At 44.6% G+C, this 15,284-nt stretch overlaps 1 protein-coding gene and 1 long non-coding RNA gene across 2 annotated transcripts in view; one reads left to right on the top strand and one right to left on the bottom strand.

The window, feature by feature from the left end:
- xkr7b (XK, Kell blood group complex subunit-related family, member 7b) overlaps positions 1 to 7,307 on the top strand; it is a gene marked incomplete at both ends in the record, with an annotated part of 58,654 nt that extends 51,347 nt beyond the window's left edge. The window contains 2 exons of the mRNA XM_083975314.1: positions 5,469 to 5,688; positions 6,485 to 7,307. Coding sequence (XP_083831440.1) covers positions 5,469 to 5,688; positions 6,485 to 7,307 — 1,043 coding nt within the window. The remainder of the gene's footprint in view (positions 1 to 5,468; positions 5,689 to 6,484) is intronic.
- The window catches only part of LOC310988711, a 531,702-nt gene that overhangs the window by 214,680 nt on the left and 301,738 nt on the right, over positions 1 to 15,284 (bottom strand). The gene's annotated exons all lie outside the window — the stretch shown is intronic.

Raw genomic sequence — 15,284 nt, 5'->3', positions numbered from 1 at the left:
ACCAATCAGGAGGCTGCTTTTAGAAAGTTACTATCAACCTGTTAGAAAAGTGCCACAGTGGGTTTTATCAACCAGAGAGAGAGGATGTTTTATTTTATTAATAAAAAGCCCATCTGCTACTTGTAAGAGCTGCATGAATAAAGCATAGACCCTCATACCGATCTCACACACACACACACACACACACACACACACACACACACACACTGTTCTGTTAGACCTGCCAGTGTAGAAGTAAAGTGTCAGACACACAACAAACTACAACACTGTTTTCTATTGTGGCCTGTGTTGCATTAAAGGGATAGTTCACCCAGAATTCAAATTTTGAATCATTATCTCCTCCCCCTCATGTGGACTAAGGGCTGGGAGAAGTTTCAGAGTCCTCCATGGCTCCTCTGAGTTACAGGGGGTCTCGGCGTAGCAGTGCATGTCTATATGACGGTTGCAAATGGATACCAACTGTCTTCATAACAAAAAGACACACCAAAAAACATCCAAATACCTCCATGCTGCTCGTCTGTAATGTCCCTCTGGTATTGAAGCCCCGACATGAGAAATTGTTCTGAAAATAATTAAATAAGTCTATATTTTAAAGGGACAGTATGGGACTTTATTGGCTTTTTATTGACAAAAATCAAATATCGCTTTCATAAATACGTATTTCACTGAAGTGGAATCGCGCCCGCATACAAACGAGCGCTTTCTCGTACCTTAGAATGAGATGTTACAAGTCGTTACAAACATACAGGGGGGGGTTCACCGAACCTTCTCTGCCATGTTGAATCGCCATGTTTTACGTTCAGTGTCACCGTGGCTGTAAGTAACCTCAAACTCGGGCCGCCGGAGCTTCTCGGCTCGGGGAGAAAGTTTTCCAGACAGCGCCTGTTAAAACTGTCACCACCGTGTAGCTAGTGTGAGGAAGGACGGAGGCACTGGTGTTGCCTTCAGGTGCAGTCAGACACCTGAATGACGCCGTGAGTGACGCCGTCGGCAAACCGACTGGATGTTATTTTACTCGACGAGAGAAAGCCGGTAAAACGTGGGTCAGGTAAACAATACGACATCACCATGACAACATATTGTCACGCCTGTATTGTTTTGCCTCGTGCTGGCGGACCGTTTGTTTACATAGAGGCTTGTTTATCCTGATACATGCAGCGTGTGTTGTTTTTCTGACTTCTGCCCGAGTTTACGTAAACGCAACAGCAAGAATACGTGCCGACATGCAACCGCACCGCTAGATGGGGGTAAATCTCACATACTGTCCCTTTAAGCTTGTTTGTAGCGGAAGCTCCCAGTGTTGCTCTACAGGAATCTCGCGCGATTTGCAGTTCACGGCTACGCAAATCGCGCGAGATTTGGACGGACCAGGAAGAGCAGTGCTGGGAGCTTCCGTTACAAAACAAGCTTAAAATATAGACTTATTTAATTTTTTTCAGAACAATTTTTCATGTTGGGGCTTCAATACAAGAGGGACATTACAGACCAGCAGCATGGAGGTATCTGGATGTTTTTTGGTGTGTCTTTTTGTTACGAAGACAGGACATGCACTGCTACGCCGAGACCCCCTGTAACTCAGAGAAGCCACAGAGGACTCTGAAACTTCTCCCAGCCCTTAGTCCACATGAGGGGGAGGAGATAATGAGAATGAAATTTCAATTTTGGGTGAACTATCCCTTTAATGCTGATCAGGCTCATTGATTATCTGATAACTCGGCCGATCAGAGACTCGGCGCTGCCAACTAATCATTGGAGTCATCTGTTGAATACAAATCCCCAGTCCGTGCTGGCTCCACTTCCCCCAAATGTTGGGATTTGCTGGGTTTTCCAAACACAACAAACTGCATCTGTCACTTCCTACCCATAATCCTCTCTGTCTGGGGTCCATGTCTGATGTAACAGCTCCGGGTTGTTTCTCTGAGAGGAGCAGGAGAGGAGGAGCTGGGGTGGTCTTTAAAACTCTTCAGCTTCATGTCAGGTGACAACTGTTAGATCTTCACTCTGAACGGATCAAGTATTTAAAGTGATAGTTCACCCAAAATTCAAATTTCTCACCCTCATGTGGACTAATAGTCCACATGAGGTTTCATTGTTACTCCTATCACAATGAAACTTTACACAATGAAAGTATCCATGAAATGTAAAATTTTTTGTATTACAAGTTTCTTTGAAAATTAATTTGAATATGCAAATGAGCCTTACACTAATCAAATATGCCCAAAATACATGAGGGCTGGGAGAAGTTTCAGAGTCCTCCGTGGCTTCTCTGAGTTACAGGGGGTCTCGGCGTAGCAGTGCATGTCCATATAACGGTTGAGAACGGAGCTCACTTTTCTCGGTCCAAAAAGACACACCAAAAAACATCCAGATACCTCCATGCTGCTCGTCTGTAATGTCCCTCTTGTATTGAAGCCCCAACATGAGAAATTGTTCCGAAAATTAAATTCTCTGTCTCAGTTTACTGCTCTGCCGGTGTCTATTAAAAAAATTTTGGAACAATTTCTCATGTTGGGGCTTCAATACAAGACGGACATTACAGACGAGCAGCATGGAGGTATTTGGATGTTTTTTGGTGTGTCTTTTTGGACGAAGAAAAGTGAGCTCCGTTCTATGTTTATTGGTAACAACCTATTCCAGGCTTTAAACAAAATCTGACATGTTTTGAATTTGACTAGGTCCTCAAATCTTAAAATACCCGATTTTAAAAACAACAGATTTGTATGATCAAGGTACCCAGCATGATGAACCATCCTTATGACTCTTTTTTGTAAAATGCAAATCTTTTGTAAAGTGCTTTTATATGTGTTTCCCCATACCTCAACGCAGTAAGATAAGTACGGATCAATGAGTGCATAGTGCAGCATTTGAAGTGACTTCTGATCTGTGTCATGCAAAAGCTTGTCCGCCCATGGTCCAAATGTCTGTTAATGTTGAACAGTTCATCTAGTGGAAGATGAAATGATCTCCAAAAGACATAAAGTTAAACATGAAACACTCTTTTTCAATATTTTAATCAATCTCAGTGTATTATTTTAGTTTTCTACAATTTCAGAGTGAAAAAGGGAAACAAAGCAGCAGCAGCCTGTAAAAGAATGGGAAACCCAGGAGACTTGAGCTCTCAGAGAACTTTGACCAAGGTATCAGACTAGATATTTACTATTTACACACTGGGTTAGACAATCCATCCCATCCAGTCCCACACACTCCCTGCTGAGGCCTGAAGCAGACTGAGACTGAGACTCAGCTTCCTGGAGAAGTCGTGAACCTCCGGGGAGCTCCGGCTCTGCAGATTTGTTCAGGCATCAGAGTCAGATGGTCGACGTAAAGCTGTTAGTCTGAGGATAGAACGGGAGATTCCTGCTGTCTGTGAGTGTTGGAGAAGCTCCATGCTGCTGCTGTTTGGTCCAGTTAAAGGGATAGTTCAACATTTTGGCAAATTGGCCCATTGCCATAATCCCTATAGTCATAGCAGTAGGTTCGTTACCTTTATTTGTCGGTGCAAGCTATTTTTAGAACGGCGGAGCAGAGCCGTGAGCTGCTCAGAGCTACGCTACGGAGGCTCATTATGGGATTTCTTGGTTTCCCTCATCAAACTCATCAAATACACAATCCAACAACTCCACAACGCTCTGGTGGACAAGTTGTGAGCTGCACATTCACCACACTATGAGATAATAACACAACGTTACCACACAGAGTTGTTTTAGAGGGAAATACAGAGACTGATGATGAAAAACTGTCCCTGAAGGCAACGTGCATCAGTGGTTTTGCATGTATTGAGCCTCTGTAGCGTAGCTCTGAGCAGCTCACAACTCTGCTCCGCCGTTCTAAAAATAGCTTGCACCGACAATTAAAGGTAACGAACCTACTGCTATGACTATAGGGATTATGGTGATGGGCCAATTTGCCAAAATGTTAAACTATCCCTTTAACAACAATCAGAGTCTCTTACTGTTCAAAATCTGCAGTTCACAGTTAAAGTCAGAGGATCTTGGTTTATTAAACATCAGAGGAGAAAGTGAACCTCTGCTTCTCTTTAATATCCTGAGTGTGAACAGATTCAGCTCAGCTCTGCCTCTGTTCAGACTTTAATGTGAGATCCTCGGCCGATCGCAGACGGGACGGGACGATTAACAACCATGAATGTTTGATGAGCTCCAGTGTTGGCTGGGCGGCTGCTCTGGGATCAGTTATCACCACCACTTGACTTTAAACTGCTGCAGGTCAGTTTGTCTGAACCAGAGGAGGAGAGTTTGGAGCTGGTGGTTGTTTCTACAGTCGTTACTCTGAGAACGTTTGCAGTGTTGGGGCTTGTTACTCAAAAATATTATATTGCACATCACACATTACACATTACTCTCAAAAATAGTAATGCCTTAAATTCAAATCAAATCAATCAAATCAAATAAACTTTATTTGTCCCACACGGGGAAATTTGTCTCGGGCAAGGGAGTTGTAACAGCTGCCTTGTACATGTAAAAACATCCATACACAGTACATAATATACATTAAAACAATAACAAAGGCAAACATATCCAAGAGAAGAGAAAGAAAGAAAGAAAGAAAGAAAGAAAGAAAGAAAGAAAGAAAGAAAGAAAGAAAGAAAGACAGAAAGAAAGAAAGAAAGAAAGAAAGAAAGAAAGAAAGAAAGAAAGAAAGAAAGAAAGAAAGAAAGAAAGAAAGAAAGAAAGAAAGAAAGTGCGGGGTGCAATAAATAGATTAAACTACTTATAATACAAGTTCAAATAAAAACATACTAAAAACTAAGAGAGAGCAAGGGATGTTGGTATAAGCCAGCGGGTGAACAGGCAAACCAGGTGTAATTGATATGATTGACTGATTGATGGGTTTTATTTTATTTATTTATTTATTTGTTTATTTAAGGAGGACAATGCACATTAATGAACATAATAAAATGTTGAAAGGGTTGATGGGCAGGGGATCCACAGCCATGCCCCCCCCCCGTCCACACAGGGGAAGGGTTACCAGAATGGTAAAACCAGGAAAAGCCAGTTACTTGATTACTCCCTGGAGAAAGTAATTTGTTACATTACCAGTTACATTACTTGTTCCATTTTTTTCTACTTACTCTGTAAAACTTCCTGAGATGCAGATGGAAGGAGAACACACAAAGGAGTGTTCTTTCTCTTACACCTTTTCGGTCAAAGTGAATTGTATTGCTTGTTGTGTTTTTGTTCTGATTTGTTTTGTTTTGTTTTGTATTTATACCTTTATATTTGTGTATTGTATTTGTTTTTATAAGACCGAAGTAAACACACTGAACTAAACAGTGAGCTGAGATCAACTGGTTTCATGTTGGAGACATTTGGACACATAAGTCCAGTTGCTTTCGATTTAACCTCCTTTGAAATACTATGACCTGGACAAATGAGAATATGCACCGGCTCATTTGGACACATTAACTGTATCATGTAATGTTGATGTTGTGACTTCCTGTGTCCCTGCAGGTCTCTCGGCCTCGGCCTCTCTGGTCTCTCTGGCCTGGATGATCGCCTCCTACCAGAAGGTTCTGCGGGACTCGCGTGACGACAAGCTGCCCATGTCCTACAAGGCCGTGATCGCCCAGATGCTGTGGCACTTCTTCACCATCGGGGCGAGGACCGTGGCCTTCGCCCTCTTCGCCTCCGTCTTCCAGCTCTACTTCGGCATTTTCATCGTCAGCCACTGGTGCGCCGCATACCACACTTTACTTTACTTTACTTTACTTTATATGTTTATTTAGTCGGGACAATGCATATCTATACAGATGTGGCTGACATGGTTCGTTGAAATATAAAAATATAGTTGGGATTTACATCATTCATTGATTGAATGAAATGTTTCCTACTGTGACAGCTGCTGCCATAGCAACTGTCACCGAATGTTGACTGTTTGTCCGAGTGAGTGGAGGGGGCGGGGCTTAGCCAGAGGTCAATTATACAATACAAACAATAAATATCACTGGACCTTAAGGAATATCGATACGCCTTAAGGTCCAGTGATATTTATTGTTTGAACATCGCTCGAGTGCGGACTGAATTAGGGAAAAAAGCGTTTAGTTATGCCGCTCCATCAACATGGAACAACCTCCAGGCTGAACTGAAATTGTCTGAACTTGTATCTTTTAATGTTTTTCGTCACTTCCTTAAGGTCCGACAACAAAAATCAATTGAGCGGTGCCTTTGCTGACCAACCTTATCACCTTGACCCCCTTGCTCCTTGCACTTTTGTTTTAACCTCTACTGTATTATGGCCCTATTTATTATAATGTAATATTGTAATGTATTTTGTATTTTTATAATGCTGACGACGTGTGCTGCTGCCCTCTTGGCCAGGTCACCCTTGAAAATGAGATCTCGATCTCAACGGGTCTTTTTAAGTGGTTTAATAAAGACTAAATAAAAAAACAAAAAAATAAAATATCTGCAGCAGGTAATGGACAGATGGGCGTCCCGTGTCTCACTAGTTGTGTCTTGTGTCTCAGGTGCGTCATGACCTTCTGGATCATCCAAGGAGAGACCGACTTCTGCATGTCCAAGTGGGAGGAGATCATCTACAACATGGTGGTGGGCATCATCTACATCTTCTGCTGGTTCAACGTGAAGGAGGGCCCGAGCCGCTTCCGCATGACGGTGTACTACTCGGTGACGCTGGCGGAGAACGTGGCGCTGACGGCGGCGTGGTACGGTTACCGCGGCGCCCACGCCTCCTCCGACTCCTCGGCGCTGGTGGTGGTCTGCCTGGTGGCCTGCAGCTTCGCCCTGGGCACCTTCTTCATGCTGGTGTACTACTGCTGGCTGCACCCCGACGGCCCCGTGCTGGGCTCCCAGTGGGCCGCCGGCTGCGTGGACGAGGGGGCGTTGGGAGGCGCGGGAGGAGGAGGAGGCGTGGTTGCCGGGGTGATGGACGCGTGCCTCACCCCGTCCCAAGGCTCCCAGTCGGACATGGTGGTGATCACCAGCCCGCCGAGGACGCTCCCAAGGACTAAGGACGCAGCGGGGGAGCCGATTCCCGGAGACAAGGACGTCTTCCAAGTCCGTTCCTCCTCCTCGCCACCGTCCTCCTCTCTGGCGCTGCTCCACCACCACCATGGCACCTCCTCCTCCTCGCAGCAGGAAGGAGGCCCCGTGATCCGGATCGACCTCCCGAGGAAGCGATACCCGGCTTGGGACGCGCACTTCATCGACCGGCGGCTCCGCAAAACCATCCTGCTGCTGGAGACGTCGTCGGCCGTCAGCCCGCGGATACAGTACCGGAGCAGCATGATGGGCAGCAAAGAGGTGTTGGAATACGAGACGACCGTCTAAGTAAATTAAGAGCCAATAGGGGGCTCTCTCTCGCTCGCTCTGGAACTTCAAAAAAATGCAGTCGTTTGGGGACCAAAGCGCTCAGCCGGAGATCCGTTCGCTCTCATCCCGGGAGGACTGGGATAGCATGGAGAGGAGACGCAGTGTCGGGCAACCGGAGAAGAGACGTTGTCAGAACTTGATTGTAAAATGTGAAGCGCAATCTGGGACCAATAGGCTCTCCCCTTTAGGACGCAGTCCATAAGGAAGTAGCATGAAATGAATGAGGAACGTGGGAAGTTAAGTGGAGTAACTCTGAACTGGGGATATAATCTTCATCTTTTTCTAAAGGCTCGGAGGTGATGAGGAATGTAATCTCTCATCCGGGGACCGAGGGAGGAGCGTTAGGTTTAGTTTCATCCTGTACGGTTACATTACAACAAAGCAAAAAAGGATTTGAGAGCGATGGAGTTGCAGAGTCTGAGATAACTGAGAAACAGTGTGCTGTTGAGCCGTGGACCCCGGAGAGCCAACAGAGACCGGCTGCCAGAGTTCACGCGGGACATGCAATCATTTTGGTTTGGCAGAAAAATTAAGACACTGGCAGGAAATATGGGCTGAATATCCAACAACTACTTACTTGCTTTAGTGGTTTGCAGGTCAAAAGATGCCCGAAGCTCGACCTTCAAACTGGGCCACATTTGGTTGAAAATAGATGTCCATATTTTTTTCCTTTGGAAATGTAGGTTACATACAATGTAATAGGATGCAGTTGTTGCTTCAGTATCAGACAGTGTGGATGAATTTAACACTATGAATGTAAAAAAGACTATTTTAAAAACACAGAAGTTCATTTTTCAACCAAAATTCAGCCCAGTTTGAAGCAGCTTGATACTTTGGACCTTCAAATCAATCACCAGTTCATCAATAACTTGGTGCATCATACCTCACAGTGCACAAAATGCAACGACTTGACACAAGAAAGAACACAACGGTTTCAGAAAGGACTCGGAGTGAGAGAGAGGTGGTAATATTTTCAGTTTCTCCCATCGTTCCTCCAAAAGATTGTATGTCCCTATAACAACATGTACTAACCAACCAACCGTCCTCTGAGCATCGTCCTGTGGTGTCTTAAGACAAATATAGTCTCCAGTCTCATGAGAACACACAAGAATCCACCTAGTGTAGGCTCACAACACATCTAGGTCCAGATTGTGTGTTAATGAAGTGTAGGTCTGAGGTCCGGGTGAAGCAGCCATAGTCCCAGAGTTCACATCCCGCTCCGACCGGCCGGACAAAGGACTTGTAGGAGAAAAAAAAAAAAAAAGGATGACTTGTGTAATGGCTGCTACCATATGGCATGCTGTAACTCACCACAAACAGGCCTCTGTACAGTCGAATTAATTCAGATGTCAGATATAAGCTATTATAATAAGCTGTAGTTAGGTGATGAATGATGTTTGGGTGAAGAAACTTCATTTACTCCTGAGAGTCTAAACTTCGTCCAGAGTTTTGTCCAGTTTTTTTTTAACACATTATACATATTGGAGGAGTGAAGGTGGAGTCGTGAACAACCTCAAATACTATGAAAACATTTTCTGTTTTGGTTTTGTGGGTGAGGACGGTACAGAAGACAGAAATGTCTTTAATCATGTCAACAGACTTTAAAGATTTCTAGGATTTTGTGGAATGTGAAAAACTTTGAACACATCTGGAAAGAGTTCAATTCAAGAAACAAAACGTGTGTTCGAACAACAACAAAAAAAAAAACTGAATGATGCAAAGTACCGTGACATTTTTTAAGGCTAGCTACGTAGCAATAGCTGCTGTTTCTTGTTCTAATGTATACAATGTTGACATGGGACTGAGCTTTCAGGAAGGTGGTGTTGTTTACAAATGAAACCATGTACAGGCCTTTCATTCAACTCCTTTCTGTTAGAGTCACATGTGGACTGAGATCAGTAGAGTGATAAAAAAAAACACACACACACAACAAAAAAAACAGCATGGTGAGAAATGACAACAAATCTTTGCTCATTTGAATCGATGTTGTGATGCCTTGAAGCAAAGAGCTGCACCCAGGAAGTCTGGCTCAACATACACCGGTGTGTTTCTGGCCCCGAGTCCGGTCCGCCCACGTAGCTCCACACCCAGTGAGTCGAGTCCTCTGGTGCTGACAGACACACACACAGACAGAACCAGAATCCAGATGTGGAAACAATCCCCCAGTTATTCTTGATCTGGGCCAGATGGTGTATGTTGGGCCAGAAGTAGAAAACAAGCATGTGCTCGATGTAAAGGCCGAGTTTACTTTGCTGTTTGGGCCGATCGCACTGAGCTGATCAGTTAACACACTGGTATGAAGAGGCATGATGAGTGTTGACAGCAGTTAAAGGAGCTGGGGTCCGTTTCACAAAGCAGCTTCAACAAACTCTGAGTCTAATCCTGAACTCTGAGTTGATCTACTCTGAGGTAGGAAACGTTCAGAACAGGTGATAACAGTTAGTTCAATCAACTCTGAGTAACTTGACCCTGAGTTACGGGGAGATGAAAAGCCCTCATCAATGGAACAAAGATAATATGATTCACCATGGCAACAGCAAAAAAAAGCCTGGCCCCTCCCACTTCTCACGGTGGAGTGACGTATCGAAAAAAAGAAATCTCAAGAGTTATTCAACATTGTGTGTTTGAGCAGGTGCAACTCCAAATGTGTGTTTGATATGTTCAAGTTTGACTCCATTATAACGTGACGGGGATGTGCGTGTAGTGTAGTCATCAATCACCTGGAAATAATCCATTAAGTGGATCGACCTACTACGAAAACAACAAGAGAGAGAGAGAGAAGTGTGTCCGTGTGGTGTCATATGAGGGTTGTTCAGATAAAAACAACGGGAACGATCAAACTAATCCTCATGGAGAATAAAACATCCAGTTGAGGGAGTTTACGCGTCCTGTCAGCCGCTGCTTTCAGTCTGCAGCTTCAGATAAAAAGGAGAAACTCAGGGTTAGTTGGAGAAAACCTGCTCCGACCAGGTTGGGTTCACGGAGTGTGTTGCCATAGTAACTGACTCTGAGCTTCAGTTACCTCTCTTTCTGAAACGGGCTGGAGTTACTCCTCTTTCCCTGGTTTGAGTTACCTCCCTTTCTGAAACAGAAAACCCAGAGTTTGCCTCGTTTCAGGGTGAACAGACTCAGAGTTTTCACTAAACCTGCTTTGTGAAACGGACCCCAGGTCAGCTACCGAACCTGAAGGAGCCACAGGTAAAACAACAACAACAACAACAACACTAACATCAAAGCTAAACTCCGTCCACCGTCATGTAACACGACTGGTTCTCCTCACCAGGCTCTGTTGGTTTCTTTAAAGCCTTTAGGGTTCCTCTGTGCATTAAGGTGGTCTGACTCGTTACAAAGCGTCTTAGAAACACCTGAACAGCTGATTGTGTCAGATCAGGACATCTCAAGGTGTCGGTGTGAAAAAAAAGAAAAGAAAAAAAAAGACGATGCACTTGAAAGCATTTTTCTTTCTAAAAAAACAAAAACAAAAACAAACAAAAAACCATGACATTCACTATGTGACCATGATGCATCTCAAAAAGCATGTTCATCAAAACACATGATTGAGATACTGTGCAGTGACAAAGACTCCCGGTTAGTTCATGATATAGTTGAACTGTTGTGTTGCGCTTAGTAGCTGTGATAGGAAGATTTTTATGTTATAACTCAACAAGCATTTAGAAGATGCCGATGTTCAGGGGGTCGCCAGGTCCTGGTCGACCGGAACAAGCACAAAAGACTAAATCCTACGGCACAGTAAAGCTCATGTTAGACCGCTATCTAGGAACTTGTGTCAAAACTATTTAGATTCTAGATATTCAAGAATCTGTTTCCATCTCCACCCTGGCCGACAACAAGAATAAGGTCCCAACTGTTCCCAACAGTTCCCAACTGGTCCCAACAGTTCCCAACAGATCCCAACAGTTCCTAACAGTTCCTAACAGTTCCCAATAGTTCCCAACTGTTCCCAACTGTTCCTAACTGTTACCAACAGATCCCAACAGTTCCCAACAGTTCCTAACTGTTACCAACAGATCCCAACAGTTCCCAACAGATCCCAACAGTTCCCAACTGTTCCTAACAGATCCCAACAGATCCCAACTGTTCCCAACAGTTCCCAACAGTTCCCAACTGTTCCTAACAGATCCCAACAGTTCCCAACAGATCCCAACAGTTCCCAACAGTTCCCAAGAGTTCCCAACAGATCCCAACAGATCCCAACAGTTCCTAACAGTTCCCAACTGTTCCCAACAGTCCCCAACTGTTCCCAACAGTTCCCAACAGATCCCAACAGTTCCCAACAGTTCCTAACAGTTCCCAACAGATCCCAACAGTTCCCAACAGATCCCAACAGTTCCTAACAGTTCCCAACTGTTCCCAACAGTCCCCAACTGTTCCCAACAGTTCCTAACAGATCCCAACAGTTCCTAACAGTTCCCAACTGTTCCCAACAGTCCCCAACTGTTCCCAACAGTTCCTAACAGTTCCCAACTGTTCCCAACAGTCCCCAACTGTTCCCAACAGTTCCCAACAGTTCCTAACAGTTCCCAACAGATCCCAACAGTTCCCAACAGATCCCAACAGTTCCTAACAGTTCCCAACTGTTCCCAACAGTCCCCAACTGTTCCCAACAGTTCCTAACAGATCCCAACAGTTCCTAACAGTTCCCAACAGTTCCCAACAGATCCCAACAGATCCCAACAGTTCCTAACTGTTCCCAACTGTTCCCAACTGTTCCCAACAGTTCCCTCCCGCTGCCTGAATGGTTTTAATGATCACTTCTTTGCTGATGATGCGTAGCATGTGTCTGTTCTGACGTGTTGCAGCGACTCCCAACAGTAGAAGCCAAGAGCAGAGATCACTGAGAGCTGTTTATATACTTACTTTTCAACAATGCATTTCCATAAGAGCAGCATTGTTCACATACTCAACTACATGTGTATCTGCATAGAGCAGGACCAGATGACCCTGGCTGACACCTGAGTGTCTCTCTTCACGGTGGTGCTAAAGGAGAGCAGCTCGTTGGGTCCTCTGAGGTTTGAGAGCCAACTAAGAGACTGTTATTGTCTCTCTCTGGACGGTCGACTGGAGATCTGGGGTGAAAAAGCCAAAAATAAGATATTTAAAAAACAGAACAGAGATGACAAACAGCCCCCGTCAGGACAAACAGCCCGTTAACTGTCTCTGGAGTCTGGATCAAAGTGTTAAAGGACAATTCCAGGCGAATTCAACTCGGGGGTGTATGTTCCTATCATTTTAGGTCTAACAGAAGGAATCTGAAGATTTTCAGTTTAATGTCTCCTGTTTTGCGGTAGGTGCGTCTGTCCCCGCATCGCCACGGCAACGATGAATGGGAGCGGATTGAAGTTCTGCTGCTTAGGCTGTTTCCATCCCTCAAAGCCACAGACAGCGTCAGATGGAGACTCAAACATGCACCGAGAAGTTTTATTTACTTCAAGCAAGCCGACATGTTTGTAAAACTAGATCTAATTCGAAGTCTCCCGGAGTCTCGCGCGAGACCCAAGTTGAGTGTGTTCAGGTGCAGTGGGAAGCTCCCATTTGTGTCATAAACACAGGAATATCAACTCTGGACTTGCTTGAAGTAAAAAAAACTTCTCGGCGCATGTTTGAGTCGCCACCTGATGCTGTCTGTGGAAAAAAATGTACACTTGAAGCAAGTCCAGAGTTGATATTCCTGTGTTTATGACACAAACGGGAGCTTCCCACTGCACCTGAACACACCGAGCGTCAACTTGGGTCTCGCGCGAGACTCCGGGAGAGGGATGTAAACAGCCTAAGCAGCAGAACTTACATTCATCGCTGCCGTGGCGATGCGGGGACAGACACAACTACCGCAAAACAGGAGACATTAAACTGAAAACCTTCAGATTCCTTCTTTTAGACCTAAAATGATAGGAAAATACAGCCCCCAGTTGAATTCGCCTGGAATTGTCCTTTAACGGTGGTTTAATGTGGAGGTGGAGACTCAGCTGTCGGAGGTCCTCTGTAGACTTTACCTCACTGCCCACTTTCTCACGTGTCCATTTGCTTCTTGCAGATGTGAGAAAGGCGTTTGTTCATGCACACTCGTGTGTGTTGCTAAAGGAAGTATATTTATAAGCTCTCTCGCCCTCTCAGGGTCGGAGGTTTCAGTGAGGATCAGGAAATCAAACCGGTTTGACCGTGTGGACAGCGTTGTCCTGCCTGAACATGTGGCTGTTGGCACGGCGATGAGGGCGGTGTTATGTTAATGTTATTGGTGCTGAAACAACGACTCTTTGTCTCGTGGTCGTGTCAGACGGAGACGTTGACCTTCGCTTCTCTGACGAACCAGTCGTTTGTCGTGGAGGTAAAATAACAGTTCCAAGTGGTTCGCTGGTTAAATATTGACTTGAACAAAAACATGTTATAAAGTAAAACAGTGAGTTAAAAAACTCAAATCATCTTTTATTAATTGATGCAAGTATTTATGTTTATTTATTTTTGTATTTGTTTTATATCTATTTATCTATTGTTTACTCACTCAGTGGCCATGTCTTTGGTATGACTCTTATATTAAGATGTAAAAACTGAAAACAGATTTTTTTTTTACTCATTCTATATATCTGTATATACCAGAGTGGCGCTATACTAGGACGTGTGTGTGTATGAGTGTGTGTGCTTTGGTTTGTATGTATTGTATGTACAGTATGTATGTAAGGATGTGCTCTAAGTTTTTTTGATAATGCTGCTTTAACATCCTCTGAGTGAACGAGCAGAAAAATAAACCAGTGGTGAAAATATCTATGATGATGTTAAAAAAGAAGTCAACAAGCTGTGCTGATAACTGTAGATGGGAACAATACTGTAGTAAACATGGTGGAACAGCCGTCCAATAAACTCCCTCCCTGTGTCTGCCTCTTTATTCATGGAAACGGGACGGAGCTCCTCACTCACACACTGATATATATCTATGTGTATATATGTATATATACATAGATATCTATGTATGTATCTATACGTTCTCCAAGTGAAAACCCAGACCCCACTCTGTGTCGGGAGGGGCCAATGGGACGGGACTGGTCAGCAGGACGGATGGATGGATGGATGGACGGATGGACGGACCGATGGATGGATGGATGGATGGACGGACGGACGGACCAATGGATGGATGGACAGATGGGTGGATGAATGGACGGACGGACCAATGGATGGATGGATGGATGGATAGACGGACCAATGGATGGATGGATGGATGGATAGACGGACCAATGGATGGATGGATGGATGGATGGATAGACGGACCAATTGGTGGATGAATGGACGGACGGACCAATGGATGGATGGATGGATGGATAGACGGACCAATGGATGGATGGACCAATGGGTGGATGAATGGATGGATGGATGGATGGATGGATAGACGGACCAATGGATGGATGGATGGATAGACGGACCAATGGATGGATGGATAGACGGACCAATGGATGGATGGATGGATAGACGGACCAATGGATGGATGGATGGATAGACGGACCAATGGATGGATGGATGGATGGATGGATGGATGGATGGACGGACGGACCAATGGGTGGATGGATGGACGGACGGATGGATGGACCAATGGATGGATGGATGGACGGACGGATGGATGGACCAATGGATGGATGGGCAGACAGATGTGGACTGATTAATGGATTGTTATTAAACTGTGTTTCTGTCAGTAAGGTGTTTATTGAGTCATACTTTGCCCCAGACAGTTTAGTTACAGTGAAATGTCTCTTTCACCATGTGATATTAAAGTGTAATGGTTCAGGCTTCATCAGTACACAAGGTGATGATCTGTTGAACTGTTCCAGTTGCTGTGGAGACGTCAGTCACAAGATGATTGACATTATTGAATTCATCCACTTTACTCCTCCATCAGCTCCATGGTAACCGACTTTAAGCCTCTGTGATTGG

The sequence above is a fragment of the Trachurus trachurus genome (assembly GCF_905171665.1).
Source record: "Trachurus trachurus genome assembly, chromosome: 7".
NCBI lineage: Eukaryota > Metazoa > Chordata > Actinopteri > Carangiformes > Carangidae > Trachurus > Trachurus trachurus.
The sequence above is the reverse complement of the archived record's forward strand: the minus strand, read 5'-3'. Positions and strand labels throughout refer to the sequence as shown.